Genomic DNA, 17,134 nt, shown 5'->3' on the forward strand with positions numbered 1-17,134 from the left:
TTCCCCCAGCAGACCAGTCATGTATCCAACGTCACAGATAACAGCTCCATGCGATTCGCCCTCCAGTGAGCTCCTTTATCTAGGGCTACACTCAGCTTTCTAAGGTGAAGGTCTGGGATGTTCTCACATTGAAGGAAAAGCACCACACGAGGAAGGTCAGACGTCACTGCAGAGGATGAAAGAGAAGATTGCTGGTTGGGAGGGGCAAGTGCAAAGTGATTTGTGCAACTCCCATACCAATGGAGTTCCCTGCCATCTTCTCTTCCCATACAGTGATATCAAATGCTGGAATTATTTCCCTGGTCTACAAAGTCACATCTGGTCTACCGAAGACATTCTGTGCTCCATAGGACTGCAGGAAACATCAGAGGCCCAATGAGGAGGCTGGCAGTGGAAGGGCTTCAGATGGAAATGAAGGGGAACACGTGAATCTGAATAGCTATGGATAACAAAGTAAAAGCTAAAGGGGTGCATGATGATGATGATGAGGGATCTCAGGAGTGCCGTGAGCAGGTGAAGACAACTCAAGGGCTTCGAATGAACAGGTAAAAGAGAGGACATTTCTGTAATGAGGGGAAGATGACAGCTAAGGGGTTCCAGGAGGACACTGGACTCCATGATGAGGAGGGGAGACGTCTTTTCATGGGTTCTGTGGTGAGAAGGAGGAGGAGGAGGAGGAGGGGGATGTCTTCTCATGGCCTCCATGATAAGGAAAGAGATATCAGGCATTCCTTGAATGGGGGTGGGGAAACACTTCTGGGGCTCTGTGATGAGGGGAAGACAAATTTAAAATGGCTTTGGAACAAGGGGAAAACCAATCTCAGGGGCTGTGTGATACAGGGAAATGTTCCTTTGGAATACAGGCTGACCACAAGAGATCAGTCCATCGTGTATGCTTGGAAATGCGGCAGTCTTTGTCAGCTGGTAAAGGTTGCATATGATGGATGGTAGTTCATATCTACAATAAAGAGGTCCTCATCTACTACACGTGCAGCCTCCAGGATGAAAGGAGGACACACAGGCCTCCACCACCAAGGCGGGAGGATGGCCATCGTTGTGAGGTCAGAGCGCCTCCTGGCTGCTGCTCAGGTATTCTTCTGCCCTCCGATGTGACTCCAGTGCTCGGATGGTGTAGATATCCTGAGGAAGATCTGATCTCTTCAACAGAATCTTCTGCTCCTGCGGGGAGTTGTGCAAAACCTGGAAGAGGAATGAGAAGAGAGTCAGAGGGAGGAGATCACTGCTGAGAAAGAAGGACGAGGGTAGTGTAGTTAGGGGTATGTCAGTGCAGCCCCTGTACACCCAGGGATCCCCACTAGCTCCCCCTCTAGCTCAGGGATCCCCACTAGCTCCCCCTCTAGCTCAGGGATCCCCACTAGCTCCCCCCCCCCCCCCCCATCAGCATAAGGTCACCAATAGGCCTCCTAGTGGCTTCATCTAACAGAGGTTTGATTTCTGTTTCTCCTACTTTCTACAAACTTGTCTGATTTACTATGGGAAGTAAATGATGGAATGCGGAAATTCTTGTGAAATTTGTCCGACATTTTCTGTTCATAAATAAATGAATGAATGAATGAATGGAGCTCCCAGCTACCAACGGTATTCTTGTTTCAGTAAAGAGCAAAAAGTAAAAAGTTACATTGTTAAACTGAAAGAACCATAAAACCATTTTTCAGAACTGTGAAGACAGACATCATTGGGCCGGGACATGGGAACCTACAAGAACCGCCAGTAATGGGATGACCCAACATCCACCAATCAGCTGCTCTTCTATCGCCTTTCTTCATAAACCACCAACATTAATTTCCATCCGCCACGTTCACACCATTCCACCAATGAGGCGGCTTACTTTAAGGCCGTCTCCGGACCTCGGACAGTACCGTCTGCGTTCTGATTGTCCGTTACATATTACTTGTGACATGAAGGGAATTAGAAATACGGTATAACACCGCCAACAGTCCCTGCCAGAGGTGAGATTGGTGCCTGGTAGGTCATATGACCCCTTGGAAGCTCCACCCCTCTCCTGACATTGAAATGACACAAATATAAACCTGGATCTTCCCAGTCACCTGCACAATACATCCATTCTTCTCTATTGTTTGGTCTTTGCCGAGCCTCCCAGGCAAGACTGAACCATGGAAATGAATCTAGAAGCGCCCCTCTATCCTCGGAAAACCTTAATCCTCACAACAGATCCTGGAGAAAGAGTCCCTCCAGTTTGCATGCAGGAGACACTGGGAGAAATGATAGGGCACTGGGAGTACTGGTAAGGCACTGGGAGTATTGGTGAGGTGCTGGGAGTATCGGGGATGCACGGGGAGTATCAGTGAAGAATTGGAGCTTTCTGTATGAAGGGAGATGGTTTTTTTTAAAGCAGAACTCTAGCCAAAAAATAAATTATTAAACATAAAATAACAAAACAGCTTTAGAGACAATACTTGACTCCGGATCTAAGTACCCCCCGGGAGAACTTTTCTGCCTCAATTTGGTGGCCAGCATCACTTAACCAATTTCATCAGAACCCGGATCATCCTGGACCCGCCTTCCGTCTGTCACTGGACAGGGCAGGAGCAGTCGCAAAGTCATGATCCCATCTGTTTCTCTGCTCTCTCCTCCTATCCGCATGCTCATCAGTACATTGACCAATTGCCTCCTTTTGTTGTTTTCTCCCCACCCACAACTTTTTCTCCGCTGTAAAGGGACTGCAAGAGGATAGCCATTCAGATTCAGGTACTCCTACTTGTGTTTAAACATACATGTAATGATACAAAAGTTCCGTATATCGATGTGCATTTTTTATTTCAGGCTGAAGTTTAGCTTTTAATACTCACACTTTGTTTTATACAAGCTCCATGTTTACTGTACAATCCTTTTATTGGAGTCTATTGAGGGACACCTTTGGGTTATGCTGCCACCTACAAGAGGCTGACATCAGAGGGGGCTGACATCAGAGGGGGGCTGACATCAGAGGGGGGCTGACATCAGAGGGGGGCTGACATCAGAGGGGGGCTGACACCAGAGGGGGGCTGACACATCTGCCTGGCAGAACTTTGAGAAGACAAGGCCAGCCGGAACAAATCTGGTAATCAGTCCCAGGTTGAATAGAGGACACCTTGACAGGAAAAATGGAACGCAATCCTTGAAGCCATAAGCTGGGATGGTCTGCCTGAGCCACCTAGAAATGGCAGAACGAGAGGCCGGAGCCCCTCATACCGGGTCTATCTGGGATTACAAAAAGGGAATCAGTCTTCTAGAAGGAAGTAGAAGCTGAGAGATAGAAGTTCACAGCGCAGACCACATCCAGACAATGGAGGGAAATTTCCCTTTGGAGAACTGAAACCTGGTAGAGCGGCAGAAGACGAAGGTCCTGGTTGAGGTGAAAGGCAGAAGGTATCTTAGGCTAGAAGGAAGTCCTAGGCCTCAGCACCAACCTTTCTCTATGCAGAACCAGTATATGTCCCTTGTAGGTCCAATAGCAAATCATAGGAAATGCTGATGGGATGGAAAGATGGGGAAATGCAGGCAGACATCTTTGATGGCCACAGAAGTCTCTATGGCCAAGGGGGAGAGGAGAAACCTGCTAGATTACATACAGAATTTATGGACATTCAGTATATTTAGATCCAAGATGGGGCAAATACCCCTTTAAGGTTTAGTAACTGATTAGATAGAAGAACCCCTAAAATGTTCTACCGCAGGAACAAGGGCAATGACACCTTGATCCAGAATACCTGAGAGGGATTGCTGGAGATTTTAGAATCTGGTGACACAAGAAGGTTGGAGGGAAAAACCAAGGACAAGAATCAAAACTACAGCTTGTAGCCTTTGGAAGCCAGTCCATTCCTGTGATGAGGGAGCTGGGGGCGGGGCCGAGCTGCTCTGTCTGTCTATGGACACAGGCAATGCGGCTCGGGATCGAGCCTGCATGAGTGCACCATAGGAAGCATATTCCTAGGGGGAACTCGCCGAAGAGGAGCCAGCAGGGGCCCAGAGAAGAGGGTCAGGGTCGTCCTGTGCAATCCCATTACACAGAGCATGTAAGCATATCATGTTTGCTATTTTTTTTTTTTTTTAAATTGACCACTTTAATTATGTCCAATGTAGATTCGGAGAGAGGTCCTTCGAAAGGCTATGCGGATCAGATACTTTTTATCCACGCAGTCCGTAAACCAAGTGTCCTCAGTGTGTGTATGAATAGGAAACCTCCAGAAGCTACAACCAAATGGTGATACAAAATGGTTAAAGGTGCGAAACCAAAAGGAGGGTGTGACGGAGTCACTTTGGGTGGGGGGCTTGTGGAAACCAGATTACTTTAGAGAGGTCAGGAAACTCCTTGTCCAGCTTCCCCGGCCCCCTCTTATGTGTAAGTCACCCTGTGTCTATTAGGGGCACAGGGTGACAAAGAACCCCAGTTTGGTCTGCACTAACCAGACTCGCTGTACAACCACACTAGACTCAGTCTTTTATGTTACCCTGGTTATCCTGGGTTCTATATGTGTGGTTTGTGTTGAAAGAGTGAGGGGCTCTTTCACTTGGGACAATAATATTTCCGAACAATATCCCTCAAGAAATATATGAAGATAAACAATTTCACTTTTCAGATTGTTAGATAGTTTGAGGTGGGGTTTGTTATTAAGTGCCTGTATCCCATTGTTCTATTGTTTCTGTCTGCCTTGGGATCAAGCTATTATGGGATGTATTTGTGTATGTGGATTAGCTGCTAAAGGGGAGGGGGGATTGTCCCAGAGTGTATATCTCTTTGTGCGTGTGTTTGAATAAACAGTTCTATGCTTATGCTTCTTGCCACCCTACACTGATGTCCCGACAAGTGACTGGGTGGGCTAAGGGATCTTGGATCGTTCTGATATCAGGCAAAGGAAGCTTATACATCGGACATACTCTTCTTGAGTAAAGGGGTTCGTCACAGAGGGGTCATGGCGCAAAACCCCAGCTTGCTGCGCTGGGATACCAACTTCCTGAACACAATCATGAGATACAAGTTGTCCAAGCATCTGCAAAGGTTAACAAATGCCCCCCTTTGGAAAATGGGGGTGCGCCTTTACACAGGGGAAAGCCTTCCTAGAGATTTGGCAGACTTTGAGTACCAGACTTGTGGGAAAACTAGGACCCAGGCTTGGGGTAATCTAGATGAGAAAGTCGGGGGAGATGGAAAAAAGAAATTAATATTTCTTGACAGTCAGAGAGAAGAAAGACTTTGCAGACCGCTCATCAGGATTATTCCTTGAGAAAGATAGGTCTTCTTTGCACTAGTAGTGTCCTTTATGATAGGATCAAGAGTTGGACCAAAGAGATGTCCCTCAAAGGCCACGCGGATCAAACACTTTTTGCAATCCACAGTCAGCACTTCAACTAAAGTATTCTAAGCAGATATTGATAGGAGATGGGAAGCTTCCAGAAAACTATCACAAATGAAAGTTAAGGGTACAGCCATTTGTTCTAAGTATTCAACAACCAAGAGATCAACTGCAGCAATGGTGCAATCTCTTCTGAAACATTTTGACCAGACAAAGTAAAATCTCAGCCAGTCTGGTGTAAAAGGAACAGAGCCTCAGAAAGGGCTTCTAATCGTATATTGGTTGGATCCTTTAAAGGAGGGTGCATCCTTCCCTAGTATGGTGGTCCCCCCAAGGTTGGATACTGCAGGATCCAGAGGGGGCAAACCTCTCTTTTACACAGTGCTCTTCAAATGGGTGCAAAGCTATAAAGCGTTGGGGGGGGGGCAAACATCTTGTCATGGTGCTTCCAATCTCTGTAGAGGCTCTAAAGGGCCAAAGACTGGAAAAAGTGCCGGTAGAAGCAACAAGCTGGTCCTCTAGTTTCAGAGCGGTGCGCATCACATCAGTAAGAGCCTGACTTGTCTCTTAATTTGGGAGTAAAAGCAAAATACTGTTACTCCTCCGAGGTAAGATCTTCAGATAATGACTGGAGAGACTCAAAATCAGTCTCAGCGGCTGTTGGCTCAAAGACCGCTGACACATCAGATACAAATACTGAAGCAGAAGGCACAGAATTACACCGGAGACAAATTGAGTAATTTGAGCCAAAAAGACTTGCATGATTGAGCCCTGGTTCATACAGGTGCGTCTTGTCATGTGACCTGAGAGTTCAAAGTTGCATGACAAGTAGCGCCCCATTAACTGCAATGGAACCGTTGTAATTGGTGCGACTCAAGTCACTCTAACTTAGAAAAAGGTTCCTGCACTACGTTTGGTGAGACTTCGGCATGATTAGCCGATTCTTAAAGAAGTCATATGTAAGCCGCGAGGAAGTCGTGCTGGGATGCGGGAGCGGAAGCCATGGCGGTGTGGACCGGGGCTGAAGTAACAACCTCAGCTGGGAGGATGGCCACACCTGACGGAGGTAATAAAGACTCTGGGAGCAGAGGGCAACACGATTCCTGGCTACAGCAGCATTAGAAGAGGGAGCTGGGAGCACCCAGTACAGCCAGACTATCCTCTCTCTGCATCCAGAAACAGACATGTGACCAAGTGGCAGTTAGGCAACATAACACTCGAGCTTTGAGGCAAGCCCTCACAATGCCAAGCCAGCAGGTAACTGATTGAGTTGGATGACCAGAAGAAACTAAAGTTACGGTAAGCGGCAGCAAGAATGAAACAAAGCAAAAGCATGTGGTGATGTTTCCTAGATGCTGTAAATCAATGCAGTCGAAATATGTCCATCCTCCTAGAACACTGGCATGCAACTGAGGCATGCTGGGAGTAGGAGGGGTTATCCTAGGTTGGCCTTCAGTTTTAGGTTTGCTGATGTCCAATCCTCCTGTAGGTGACTATAACCCAAAAGGTTAAAGACTTCCTTCCTTCCATGGACAAGAAAGAAATACAGTATTTGCTGCATACAGTAACAGGACAATAGTTGGGTCTGAGCTTATGGTGGGTGTCCAGGAAGAGGTAGGGTATGTCTCAGTAATACTAGATACACTACATGGGCAACAATTTGTGAACGCCACAGAATCACAGCTTGTTGGTTTTGGAATGGGATGTCCATGTCAGTAAATATGGAGCTGATAATGGGATTTTTTTGTTTTCTTAGAGTACATCATGAGACAAAGCAACTCCAAGTCCATAAAAAAGGTTATGCTGCCACCTTCAGGTGATTGGACACTGGCAAAAAAAAAAGACAGGGAGTTTCCTCCTAGGCAAAACCCCTCCCCGGTAGGCAGGACTAGAGGTTTGTAGCAAGCCGTGAACCACAAAGGAAGAGGGGAGGGATCTCTGTGTCCCGCGATGTACTCTAAGAAAAGGATTTTACTGGTAAACCAAAAATATCAGTTTCTTTATCAAACATAATGGGACACAGAACTTCTTCATACCCATGACCATAGAGATTTCTCTACGCACTAAATATTAAGGGAGGGCAGCAACAAGGCAGCCAACAGGTCCCAAACAAGCGAACTACAGAAGTCTGATATGGAATGCCCATGAAGCACCGACACTCCAGGTAGAATCAGTTGTCACCGAAAACTTTGTCCTTCAGACTGTAACCCTGTGACCCTTCCTTGGGCCTTCAGGAAGCAAAAAAGAGGGAATCCAACCGATGAACAGCAGCAGTAGCACCAACCTCAATCCAAAGCGTGAAGAGCCTTGTCCCCCCATGTCTGTCAAACCCCCCCCCCCCTCCCCCGACTCTAGAGCTTTGGATGGAGAGACATCAACACAATGTCCTGGCTGAGAAGGAACAAAGACATCGCCTTAAAGAGGTTGTAAACTCACAATTTTCACTTAGGCTCATTGTAATCAGCATAAACACAGCAATCGATTGGTGGATGTAAAAGATTTCTTACTTTTATATTCTTCCAGTAATCCTTCCTGTAATATTTCATGACGTCATGGGCGCATGCCCAGTCTGCTATCCAATAAACGGCACAGTCTGCATGCCGTTTCAGTAAGTAAAGGATCTCTGAGTTCTTCCGGTCTATCTGAAAACGGCATGGCTAAAGTCTCGCGATTCTCCCTGTCAGCTTCCGTGTCTCTCTCTCACAGGGGAGTGACCATGAGAAGTTACACAAGGGGAGGGGGAGTAAATGAGAACGGCACAGCTGAAGTCTCGCGATGCTCCTCTCCTCTCCCGAGCTATCTTATCTCTCTGACAGGGGGAGGGGGAGTAAGTGAAGCATTCCTAGACAGTGAGAGCCAGTCGTTCATAGAGAGTCTGCGCGAGATTTCGGCAAATAATGCAGTAAGGGCAGAAATGACGTCAGCGGGGGTACGATTAAACAGGAGAAGACATGGCGCTGCCTATTACAGGAAGTAGAAGATACATTAAATTTGAAAAAAAGGTACTTTTAAACATGTATGATGCTTACAATGTATGTGTAATGTAATTATATTGCATATATGTTTCATACATGTTAAAAGTTTGATTTTTATTGCCGAGTTTACTTCCTCTTTAAGAAAAATTCATGGCTGAGACCACAGAACCACCTCGTCATGGTGGAGCATTGGGAACGAGAAGCCAAATCTAAAACTGTGTGACAAAGTGATGGCAACCACAAAATACTGAGTCAGAAGGACTAAAGGAACAGCCTGGATGGGTTCAAGTGGAGATTTATGAAATACAGAAAGTACCAAGTTGAGGTCCCATGGAGTCTACACAGTCCTGACTGGTGGAACAATGTGTGATGCCTAGCAGCACAAAGGCAAACACCAAGGAATGTGAAGCAATCAGTCTCTGAAAAAAAGGACCTTAATGGCTAAAATCTGTCCCTTGATTATACTCAAGGCCAGTCCCAGATCAACTCCAGATTGTTGAAAAGCCAGGATGCACCCATTACATTTTTGCAGGAATGAAATCCTGTAGCCTCACTAAGCAAAATATGGTGGTAAATCTTCCTTGAAGTTTCCTTCTGAGCCTTCATCGGGGTAGAAATGACTGCAGAGACTCCCATGTCTCTGAATACCCTTGCCTCAACAGCCTTGCTGCTAAAGCCAGTGACTGCAAATAAGAATAGATGATCAATCCTTGAGGAAGAAGGCCAGGTTTATCCAGAAGGACACACAATGTACGAGTACAAAGTTCTCCTGGGCCAGGCCAGGCCAATCAGAACCACCAAAATTCCTTCCATTCAAATCCTGTGATGCAGATGAGGTAGGGATCAAAACGGTGGGAAGGCATAAATTAGAAAAAACAGATCCCGGTATCTCACCAAAGCATCCAGCGCAAATGGATCCCTGGTCCCGGAGAGGAACCGGTCCAGCTTCGCATTGAACGTGGATGCTAGAAATTCCACATCCGGGTGCCATGATCCATATACTAGAACATTTGGAGTGGAGGACTCCGGAAGCCGTAGCTTTAAATTAGTCTGGATAACTTTTGTGACAAAACTCACTAAAGGCTTTTAGGTCTGAGATGAACTCTGACCCCGGGGCTCTTCAGGAGTAGATTCCTCAGATGAATTGTCTTCAGCATCCTCTTCCACTGGAACATTCCCATCTTCCTCTACCTCATCCTCCACTGGAACATTCCCATCTTCCTCTACCTCATCCTCCACTGGAACATTCCCATCTTCCTCTACCTCATCCTCCACTGGAACATTCCCATCTTCCTCTACTTCATCCTCCACTGGAACATTCCCATCTTCCTCTACCTCATCCTCCATTGGAACATTCCCATCTTCCTCTACCTCATCCTCCACTGGAACATTCCCATCTTCCTCTACCTCATCCTCCACTGGAACATTCCCATCTTCCTCTACCTCATCCTCCATTGGAACATTCCCATCTTCCTCTACCTCATCCTCCATTGGAACATTCCCATCTTCCTCTACCTCATCCTCCACTGGAACATTCCCATCTTCCTCTACCTCATCCTCCATTGGAACATTCCCATCTTCCTCTACCTCATCCTCCATTGGAACATTCCCATCTTCCTCTACCTCATCCTCCACTGGAACATTCCCATCTTCCTCTACCTCATCCTCCATTGGAACATTCCCATCTTCCTCTACCTCATCCTCCATTGGAACATTCCCATCTTCCTCTACCTCATCCTCCATTGGTTTCCCTCAATTAAGAGTGAGGGGGGAGAAGAGGAGAAATGCTTCTACTTCCCGGCAAGAATTACCAGCAGGGACTATGCCAGGACACTCAACCGGTTCATGCCACAGGTCCCTCTAGAGGGTCCAATCTTCACCCATTAAGGCAGGCTCTGCCACTAAAGGCCTTCAGGGACTTGATTCCACAGGTGGAGATGGCAACCCTGAACTTGTATAGCACCCTACCGGTCCGCAAGGCAATCAATGATTGTGCCGGCTACCGTTCTGCAGTGTCCAGTGCTGACCGGCAACCTTCCAGACTGTCCCTGCATGTCCAGTGCCGAGTCCGGTACCATTCCTCCGAGTGCTGACCAGCAACCTTCCAGACTGTCCCTGCATGTCCAGTGCCGAGTCCAGTACCATTCCTCCGAGTGCTGACCAGCAACCTTCCAGACTGTCCCTGCATGTCCAGTGCCGAGTCCGGTACCATTCCTCCGAGTGCTGACCAGCAACCTTCCAGACTGTCCCTGCATGTCCAGTGCCGAGTCCGGTACCATTCCTCTGAGTGCTGACCAGCAACCTTCCAGACTGTCCCTGCATGTCCAGTGCCAGGTCCGGTACCATTCCTCTGAGTGCTGACCAGCAACCTTCCAGACTGTCCCTGCATGTCCAGTGCCAGGTCCGGTACCATTCCTCTGAGTGCTGACCAGCAACCTTCCAGACTGTCCCTGCATGTCCAGTGCCAGGTCCGGTACCATTCCTCCGAGTGCTGACCGGCAACCTTCCAGACTGTCCCTGCATGTCCAGTGCCGAGTCCGGTACCATTCCTCTGAGTGCTGACCAGCAACCTTCCAGACTGTCCCTGCATGTCCAGTGCGAGGTCCGGTACCATTCCTCCGAGTGCTGACCAGCTGTAAGTATTCGATCCTGAAGATACCAAACCCAGATGGAATCATTGAGAAGCAAAAGTCTGCACAGAGAGGACCATCACCTAAGACCATAGCAAAAAACAAAACAAAAACTGAGCCTTGCCCAATGGGGAGGGACTTCCGGCCTTAATAGGGAGGGACTTCCAGCCTTAATGGGGAGGGACTTCCAGCCTTAATGGGGAGGGACTTCCAGCCTTAATGGGGAGGGACTTCCAGCCTTATTTGCCAATGTCTGTTTACATGAAGGTGGCAGCATAACCCAATATGTTCTGTGTGCTGTGAGTTTACCTCCTTTGTGGCTGTACCATCCCCCACTCTTCTGGAAAGACTTTTCTACAAGATTTTGGAGAGTGTCCAAAATGTGCCCATTTATGAGGTCAGGTACTGATGTTGGATGAGAAGACATGGCTCACATAGTCAGTCCCATATTGGGCATCCTAAAGGTGATCAGTAGGGATGAGGTCAGGGCTCTGTGCAAGACACTGGAGTTCCTCCACTCCAAACTGGTCATCAATGTCTTTATGGAGCTGGCTTTGTAGACGGTATCCCCCCCCGTGTACAAAACATGACTGTACCCCCCCCCCTGTGTACAAAACATGACTGTACCCCCCCCCCCTGTGTACAAAGCATGACTGTACCCCCCCTGTGTACAAAGCATGACTGTACCCCCCCCCCCCCTGTGTACAAAACATGACTGTACCCCCCCCCGTGTACAAAGCATGACTGTACCCCCCCCCCTGTGTACAAAGCATGACTGTACCCCCCCCCCCCCGTGTACAAAGCATGACTGTACCCCCCCCCCCCGTGTACAAAGCATGACTGTACCCCCCCCCCGTGTACAAAGCATGACTGTACCCCCCCCCCCCGTGTACAAAACATGACTGTACCCCCCCCCCCCCGTGTACAAAGCATGACTGTACCCCCCCCGTGTACAAAGCATGACTGTACCCCCCCCCCTGTGTACAAAGCATGACTGTAACCCCCTCCCCTGTGTACAAAGCAAGATTGTACCCCCCCCTGTGTACAAAGCATGACTGTAACCCCCTCCCCTGTGTACAAAGCAAGATTGTACCCCCCCCCCCCGTGTACAAAGCATGACTGTACCCCCGCCCCTGTGTACAAAGCACGACTGTGCCCACTCCCCGTGTACAAAACATGACTGTACCCCCCCCCCCCCCCTGTGTACAAAGCATGACTGTGGCCATCTCCCTGTGTACAGAGCATGACTATGCCGCCCCCCACCCCCCCCCGTGTAAAAAGCATGACTGTGCCCCCTCCCCCGTGTAAATAGCATTAGTGAATACCCCCCCCGTGTACAAAGCATGACTGTACCCCCTCCCCTGTGTACAAAGCATGACTGTACCCCCCTCCCCCCTGTGTAAAAAGCCTGACTGTACCCCCCTCCCCCCTGTGTACAAAGCATGATTGTACCCCCCCCCCCCGTGTACAAAGCATGGCTGTGCCCCCTCTCCCGTGTAAAAAGCATGACTGTATCCCCCCCCCCCCCTGTACAAAGCATGACTGTACCCTCTCCCCATTTACAAAGCATGACTGCACAGCCCCCCGTCCCCATGTACAAAGCCAGCTCCATAAACCATGGTGTTACCAGTTTAGTGTGAAGAAATAGGTTTGTGGACCCAATTCATTACAAAGGTGATCAGTAGGGATGAGGTCAGGTGATCAGTAGGGGTGAGGTCAGGTGATCAGTAGGGGTGAGGTCAGGTGATCAGTAGGGGTGAGGTCAGGTGATCAGTAGGGGTGAGTGTTCCGTGAAAAATCCATACCCGTGAGAAAACCATACCCTCGTCACTTCCGGTTCCGCTACGGAGGGTATGGATTTCTCACGGTAGTTACACTTGCGGCGCTTACATTAAAACAGCTCCTCTGCAACATAAATCATCTCCGCTCTTCGCCCTGTCACTGCCCTCATCTCCGGTAATAAATATAAAAGCGGATCACGGAGCCACGATCGCCGTCACATTTACATCACATACACCCGCCGCCGCTTTTATATTTATTACCGGAGATGAGGGCAGTTACAGGGCGAAGAGCGGAGATGATTTATGTTGCAGAGGAGCTGTTTTAATGTAAGCGCCGCAAGTTTTACATTAGACACAGTGCCGTGAGAATTTCATGCCCACCGAGCATGCGCACTTGTCTAATTCTTTAATGTTCAATCACGTATCCGGGGCTCTGAGCATGCGCACTGCTGCGCTGCTCAGCTGTTTCAGCCCGGAAGTGACGAGGGTATGGTTTCTCCACGGGGTATGGTTTTTTAACGTTACAGTGAGGTCAGGTGATCAGTAGGGATGGGGTCAGGTGATCGGTAGGGATGGGGTCAGGCGATCGGTAGGGGTGAGGTCAGGTGATCAGTAGGGATGGGGTCAGGTGATCGGTAGGGATGGGGTCAGGTGATCGGTAGGGATGGGGTCAGGTGATCGGTAGGGATGAGGTCAGGCGATCGGTAGGGGTGAGGTCAGGCGATCGGTAGGGGTGAGGTCAGGCGATCGGTAGGGGTGAGGTCAGGCGATCGGTAGGGGTGAGGTCAGGCGATCGGTAGGGGTGAGGTCAGGCGATCGGTAGGGGTGAGGTCAGGCGATCGGTAGGGGTGAGGTCAGGCGATCGGTAGGGGTGAGGTCAGGCGATCGGTAGGGATGAGGTCAGGCGATCGGTAGGGGTGAGGTCAGGCGATCGGTAGGGGTGAGGTCAGGCGATCGGTAGGGGTGAGGTCAGGTGATCGGTAGGGGTGAGGTCAGGTGATCGGTAGGGGTGAGGTCAGGCGATCGGTAGGGGTGAGGTCAGGCGATCGGTAGGGATGAGGTCAGGTGATCGGTAGGGATGAGGTCAGGTGATCGGTAGGGATGAGGTCAGGTGATCGGTAGGGGTGAGGTCAGGTGATCGGTAGATGTGAGGTCAGGTGATCGGTAGATGTGAGGTCAGGTGATTGGTAGGGATGAGGTCAGGTGATCGGTAGATGTGAGGTCAGGTGATCGGTAGGGATGAGGTCAGGTGATCAGTAGGGATGAGGTCAGGTGATCGGTAGGGATGAGGTCAGGTGATCGGTAGGGGTGAGGTCAGGTGATCGGTAGGGATGAGGTCAGGTGATCGGTAGGGGTGAGGTCAGGTGATCGGTAGGGGTGAGGTCAGGCGATCGGTAGGGGTAAGGTCAGGTGATCGGTAGGGATGAGGTCAGGTGATCGGTAGGGGTGAGGTCAGGGCTCTGTACAGGACACTCGGGTTCCTTCACACCAAACTGGTCACACTGTCTTTATAGAGTTAGCTTTGTGCACACGGGGGGGGGGGGGGGGCACAGCCATGCTCTGTACAGGGGGGGGGGGAGGTACAGTCATGCTTTGTACATGGGGGAGGGGGGCACAGTCATGCTTTGTACATGGGGGGGGGGGAGGCACAGTCATGCTTTGTACATGGGGGAGGGGGGCACAGTCATGCTTTGTACATGGGGGGGGGGGGGAGGCACAGTCATGCTTTGTACATGGGGGAGGGGGGGGGGGGACAGCCATGCTTTGTACACGGGGGAGGGGGGGGCACAGTTATGCTTTGTACATGGGGGAGGGGGGGGCACAGTCATGCTTTGTACACGGGGGAGGGGGGGGCACAGTCATGCTTTGTACATGGGGGAGGGGGGGGCACAGTCATGCTTTGTACACGGGGGAGGGGGGGGCACAGTTATGCTTTGTACACGGGGGAGGGGGGGGCACAGTCATGCTTTGTACAGGGGGGGGGGAGGTACAGTCATGCTTTGTACATGGGGGAGGGGGGCACAGTCATGCTTTGTACATGGGGGAGGGGGGGGCACAGTCATGCTTTGTACATGGGGGAGGGGGGGGCACAGTCATGCTTTGTACACGGGGGAGGGGGGGGCACAGTCATGCTTTGTACACGGGGGAGGGGGGGCACAGTCATGCTTTGTACATGGGGGGGGGGGGCACAGTCATGCTTTGTACACGGGGGAGGGGCAGACTCACGCAGAAAAGGGGCAGTACAAGGCTGGAAGAGTACAATGGTCTACAATGTCTTTGTTGTATAATGGAGGATTACCGGGACCCCTGAACCCCATCATTGATGCAGCAGAGGAAGGATAGGGGTGTGTGAGGAGGAAAAGGGGGTGCTATGAATAATGAAAAGGGGGGGAGGGGGAGGACCAGCGGTCACCTGCACAGCCTCAGTCTCCATTGTCTTCTTCAGGATCTGAATGTCCTCAGTAGTCGGAGTGTCTGTCTCCATGGAGACGATCAGACTGAGTGCGGGAGGAGAATTATACATGGAGTACTGCATGGAGCGGCCATGATGGAGAGAGACAGAGAGACAGATTACAGAAGAGTCACTTTATACATACAGAACATCACATCACCATGGATACCCTCAGATTTTCATTTTGGGGGGGATTCTGGAGGGGGAGGGGTAGAGATCCCTTCACCAGTTCCAAGTCCTTTCCCATGCTGGAGCCTTTACACCACAAAGCAAGGGAGTCTCACTTGTCCCGCCGCATTCTCTATTATGTAAAACCAATGCAGAACCCAGGAGGTGGAAGGAGAATGGAACTTGGGAGATCCAGGCAGCTGGTGATCCAAAACTGAACTGTACCCCACCCCCGCTATACCCATAACCAGCTACCTGTGGGTTTAATCGCGCCATTTCCTCAATGCGATTCCACATCTCTGCCCGCTCCCTACCTCGCATCTTCACCCTGAAAGAGAGAAAAGACCGAGAATAATCCTCCCTGGACACCTTCCATCCCCCTTTACACTATCCCCTCCCCCACCACAGAACCCCTGATATGAGGGGGAACTCCCAAATATCCCCCCTCATATCATATGTAATGTCAGATGGTCCCATGTTCCCCAATATCCTCTCCCCCCCCCCCCCCAATATACATAGTTTGCATGGGAACCCGCCTCTCCTATTATTCCCAGTCACATGATACACAATATTGACGGTCCCATGTCCCCCAATATCCCCCCCATATACATAGTATACCTGGGTCCTGCCTAACATGATTCCCCATATACAGGGTAAAGTAGACCACACTGCCCTTCCCCCATATACACAGACCCCCCCTCCCATATGCACAGACCTCCCCCCTCCCATATGCACAGACCTCCCCCCTCCCATATACACAGACCCCCCCCCCATATACACAGACCTCCCCCCTCCATATACACAGACCTCCCCCCTCCATATACACAGACCTCCCCCCCCATATACACAGACCCTCCCCCCCCCCATATACACAGACCCTCCCCCCTCCATATACACAGACCCTCCCCCCTCCATATACACAGACCTCCCCCCTCCCCATATACACAGACCCTCCCCCCTCCATATACACAGACCTCCCCCCTCCATATACACAGACCTCCCCCCTCCATATACACAGACCTCCCCCCCCATATACACAGACCTCCCCCCCCCCATATACACAGACCTCCCCCCTCCATATACACAGACCCTCCCCCCTCCCATATACACAGACCCGCCCTCCATATGAACAGACACCACTCCCCCCCATATACAGTGACCTTTGCTTCTCGGCTTTATATTGCTGTGTGCAGTCATCAAACAACTTCTGATTCATCTCCATGAACAACTTCAAAGCGTTATAAATCAGTCCATGTATAGTCCTGTAAGAGAGATCAGTCGGATTAGTCCTGTAAGAGAGATCAGTCGGATTAGTCCTGTAGGAGAGATCAGTCGGATTAGTCCTGTAAGAGAGATCAGTCGGATTAGTCCTGTAAGAGAGATCAGTCGGATTAGTCCTGTAGGAGAGATCAGTCGGATTAGTCCTGTAGGAGAGATCAGTCGGATTAGTCCTGTAGGAGAGATCAGTCGGATTAGTCCTGTAGGAGAGATCAGTCGGATTAGTCCTGTAGGAGAGATCAGTCGGATTAGTCCTGTAAGAGAGATCAGTCGGATTAGTCCTGTAGGAGAGATCAGTCGGATTAGTCCTGTAAGAGAGATCAGTCGGATTAGTCCTGTAGGAGAGATCAGTCGGATTAGTCCTGTAGGAGAGATCAGTCGGATTAGTCCTGTAAGAGAGATCAGTCTGATTAGTCCTGTAGGAGAGATCAGTCGGATTAGTCCTGTAGGAGAGATCATCCTAGTTAGTCCTGTGTAATTGTGGACATTTCTTTAGTTAAATAGTCATAATGTCTCCCAGTGTCGGTTGTACCGA

General features: G+C 49.9%; 1 protein-coding gene across 2 annotated transcripts in view; it reads right to left on the reverse strand.

Annotated features, from left to right (window-relative positions):
* Positions 1-686: 686 nt before the first annotated feature.
* LOC309543714 (serine/threonine-protein phosphatase 2A 56 kDa regulatory subunit delta isoform-like) overlaps positions 687-17,134 on the reverse strand; it is a 69,920-nt gene continuing 53,472 nt past the window's right edge. The window contains exons 13-16 of one of the 2 annotated variants that reach the window (XM_082276164.1): positions 16,482-16,583; positions 15,577-15,649; positions 15,115-15,231; positions 687-1,200 (exon numbers count right to left, since the gene is read on the reverse strand). In XM_082276164.1, coding sequence (XP_082132290.1) covers positions 1,063-1,200; positions 15,115-15,231; positions 15,577-15,649; positions 16,482-16,583 — 430 coding nt within the window. In that variant the 3' untranslated portion in view covers positions 687-1,062. The remainder of the gene's footprint in view (positions 1,201-15,114; positions 15,232-15,576; positions 15,650-16,481; positions 16,584-17,134) is intronic. The other variant, XM_082276165.1, reaches the window with a different exon arrangement.

The sequence above is a fragment of the Pelophylax lessonae genome (genome assembly GCF_965119305.1).
Source record: "Pelophylax lessonae genome assembly, contig: HAP1_SCAFFOLD_327, whole genome shotgun sequence".
NCBI classification, from domain to species: domain Eukaryota; kingdom Metazoa; phylum Chordata; class Amphibia; order Anura; family Ranidae; genus Pelophylax; species Pelophylax lessonae.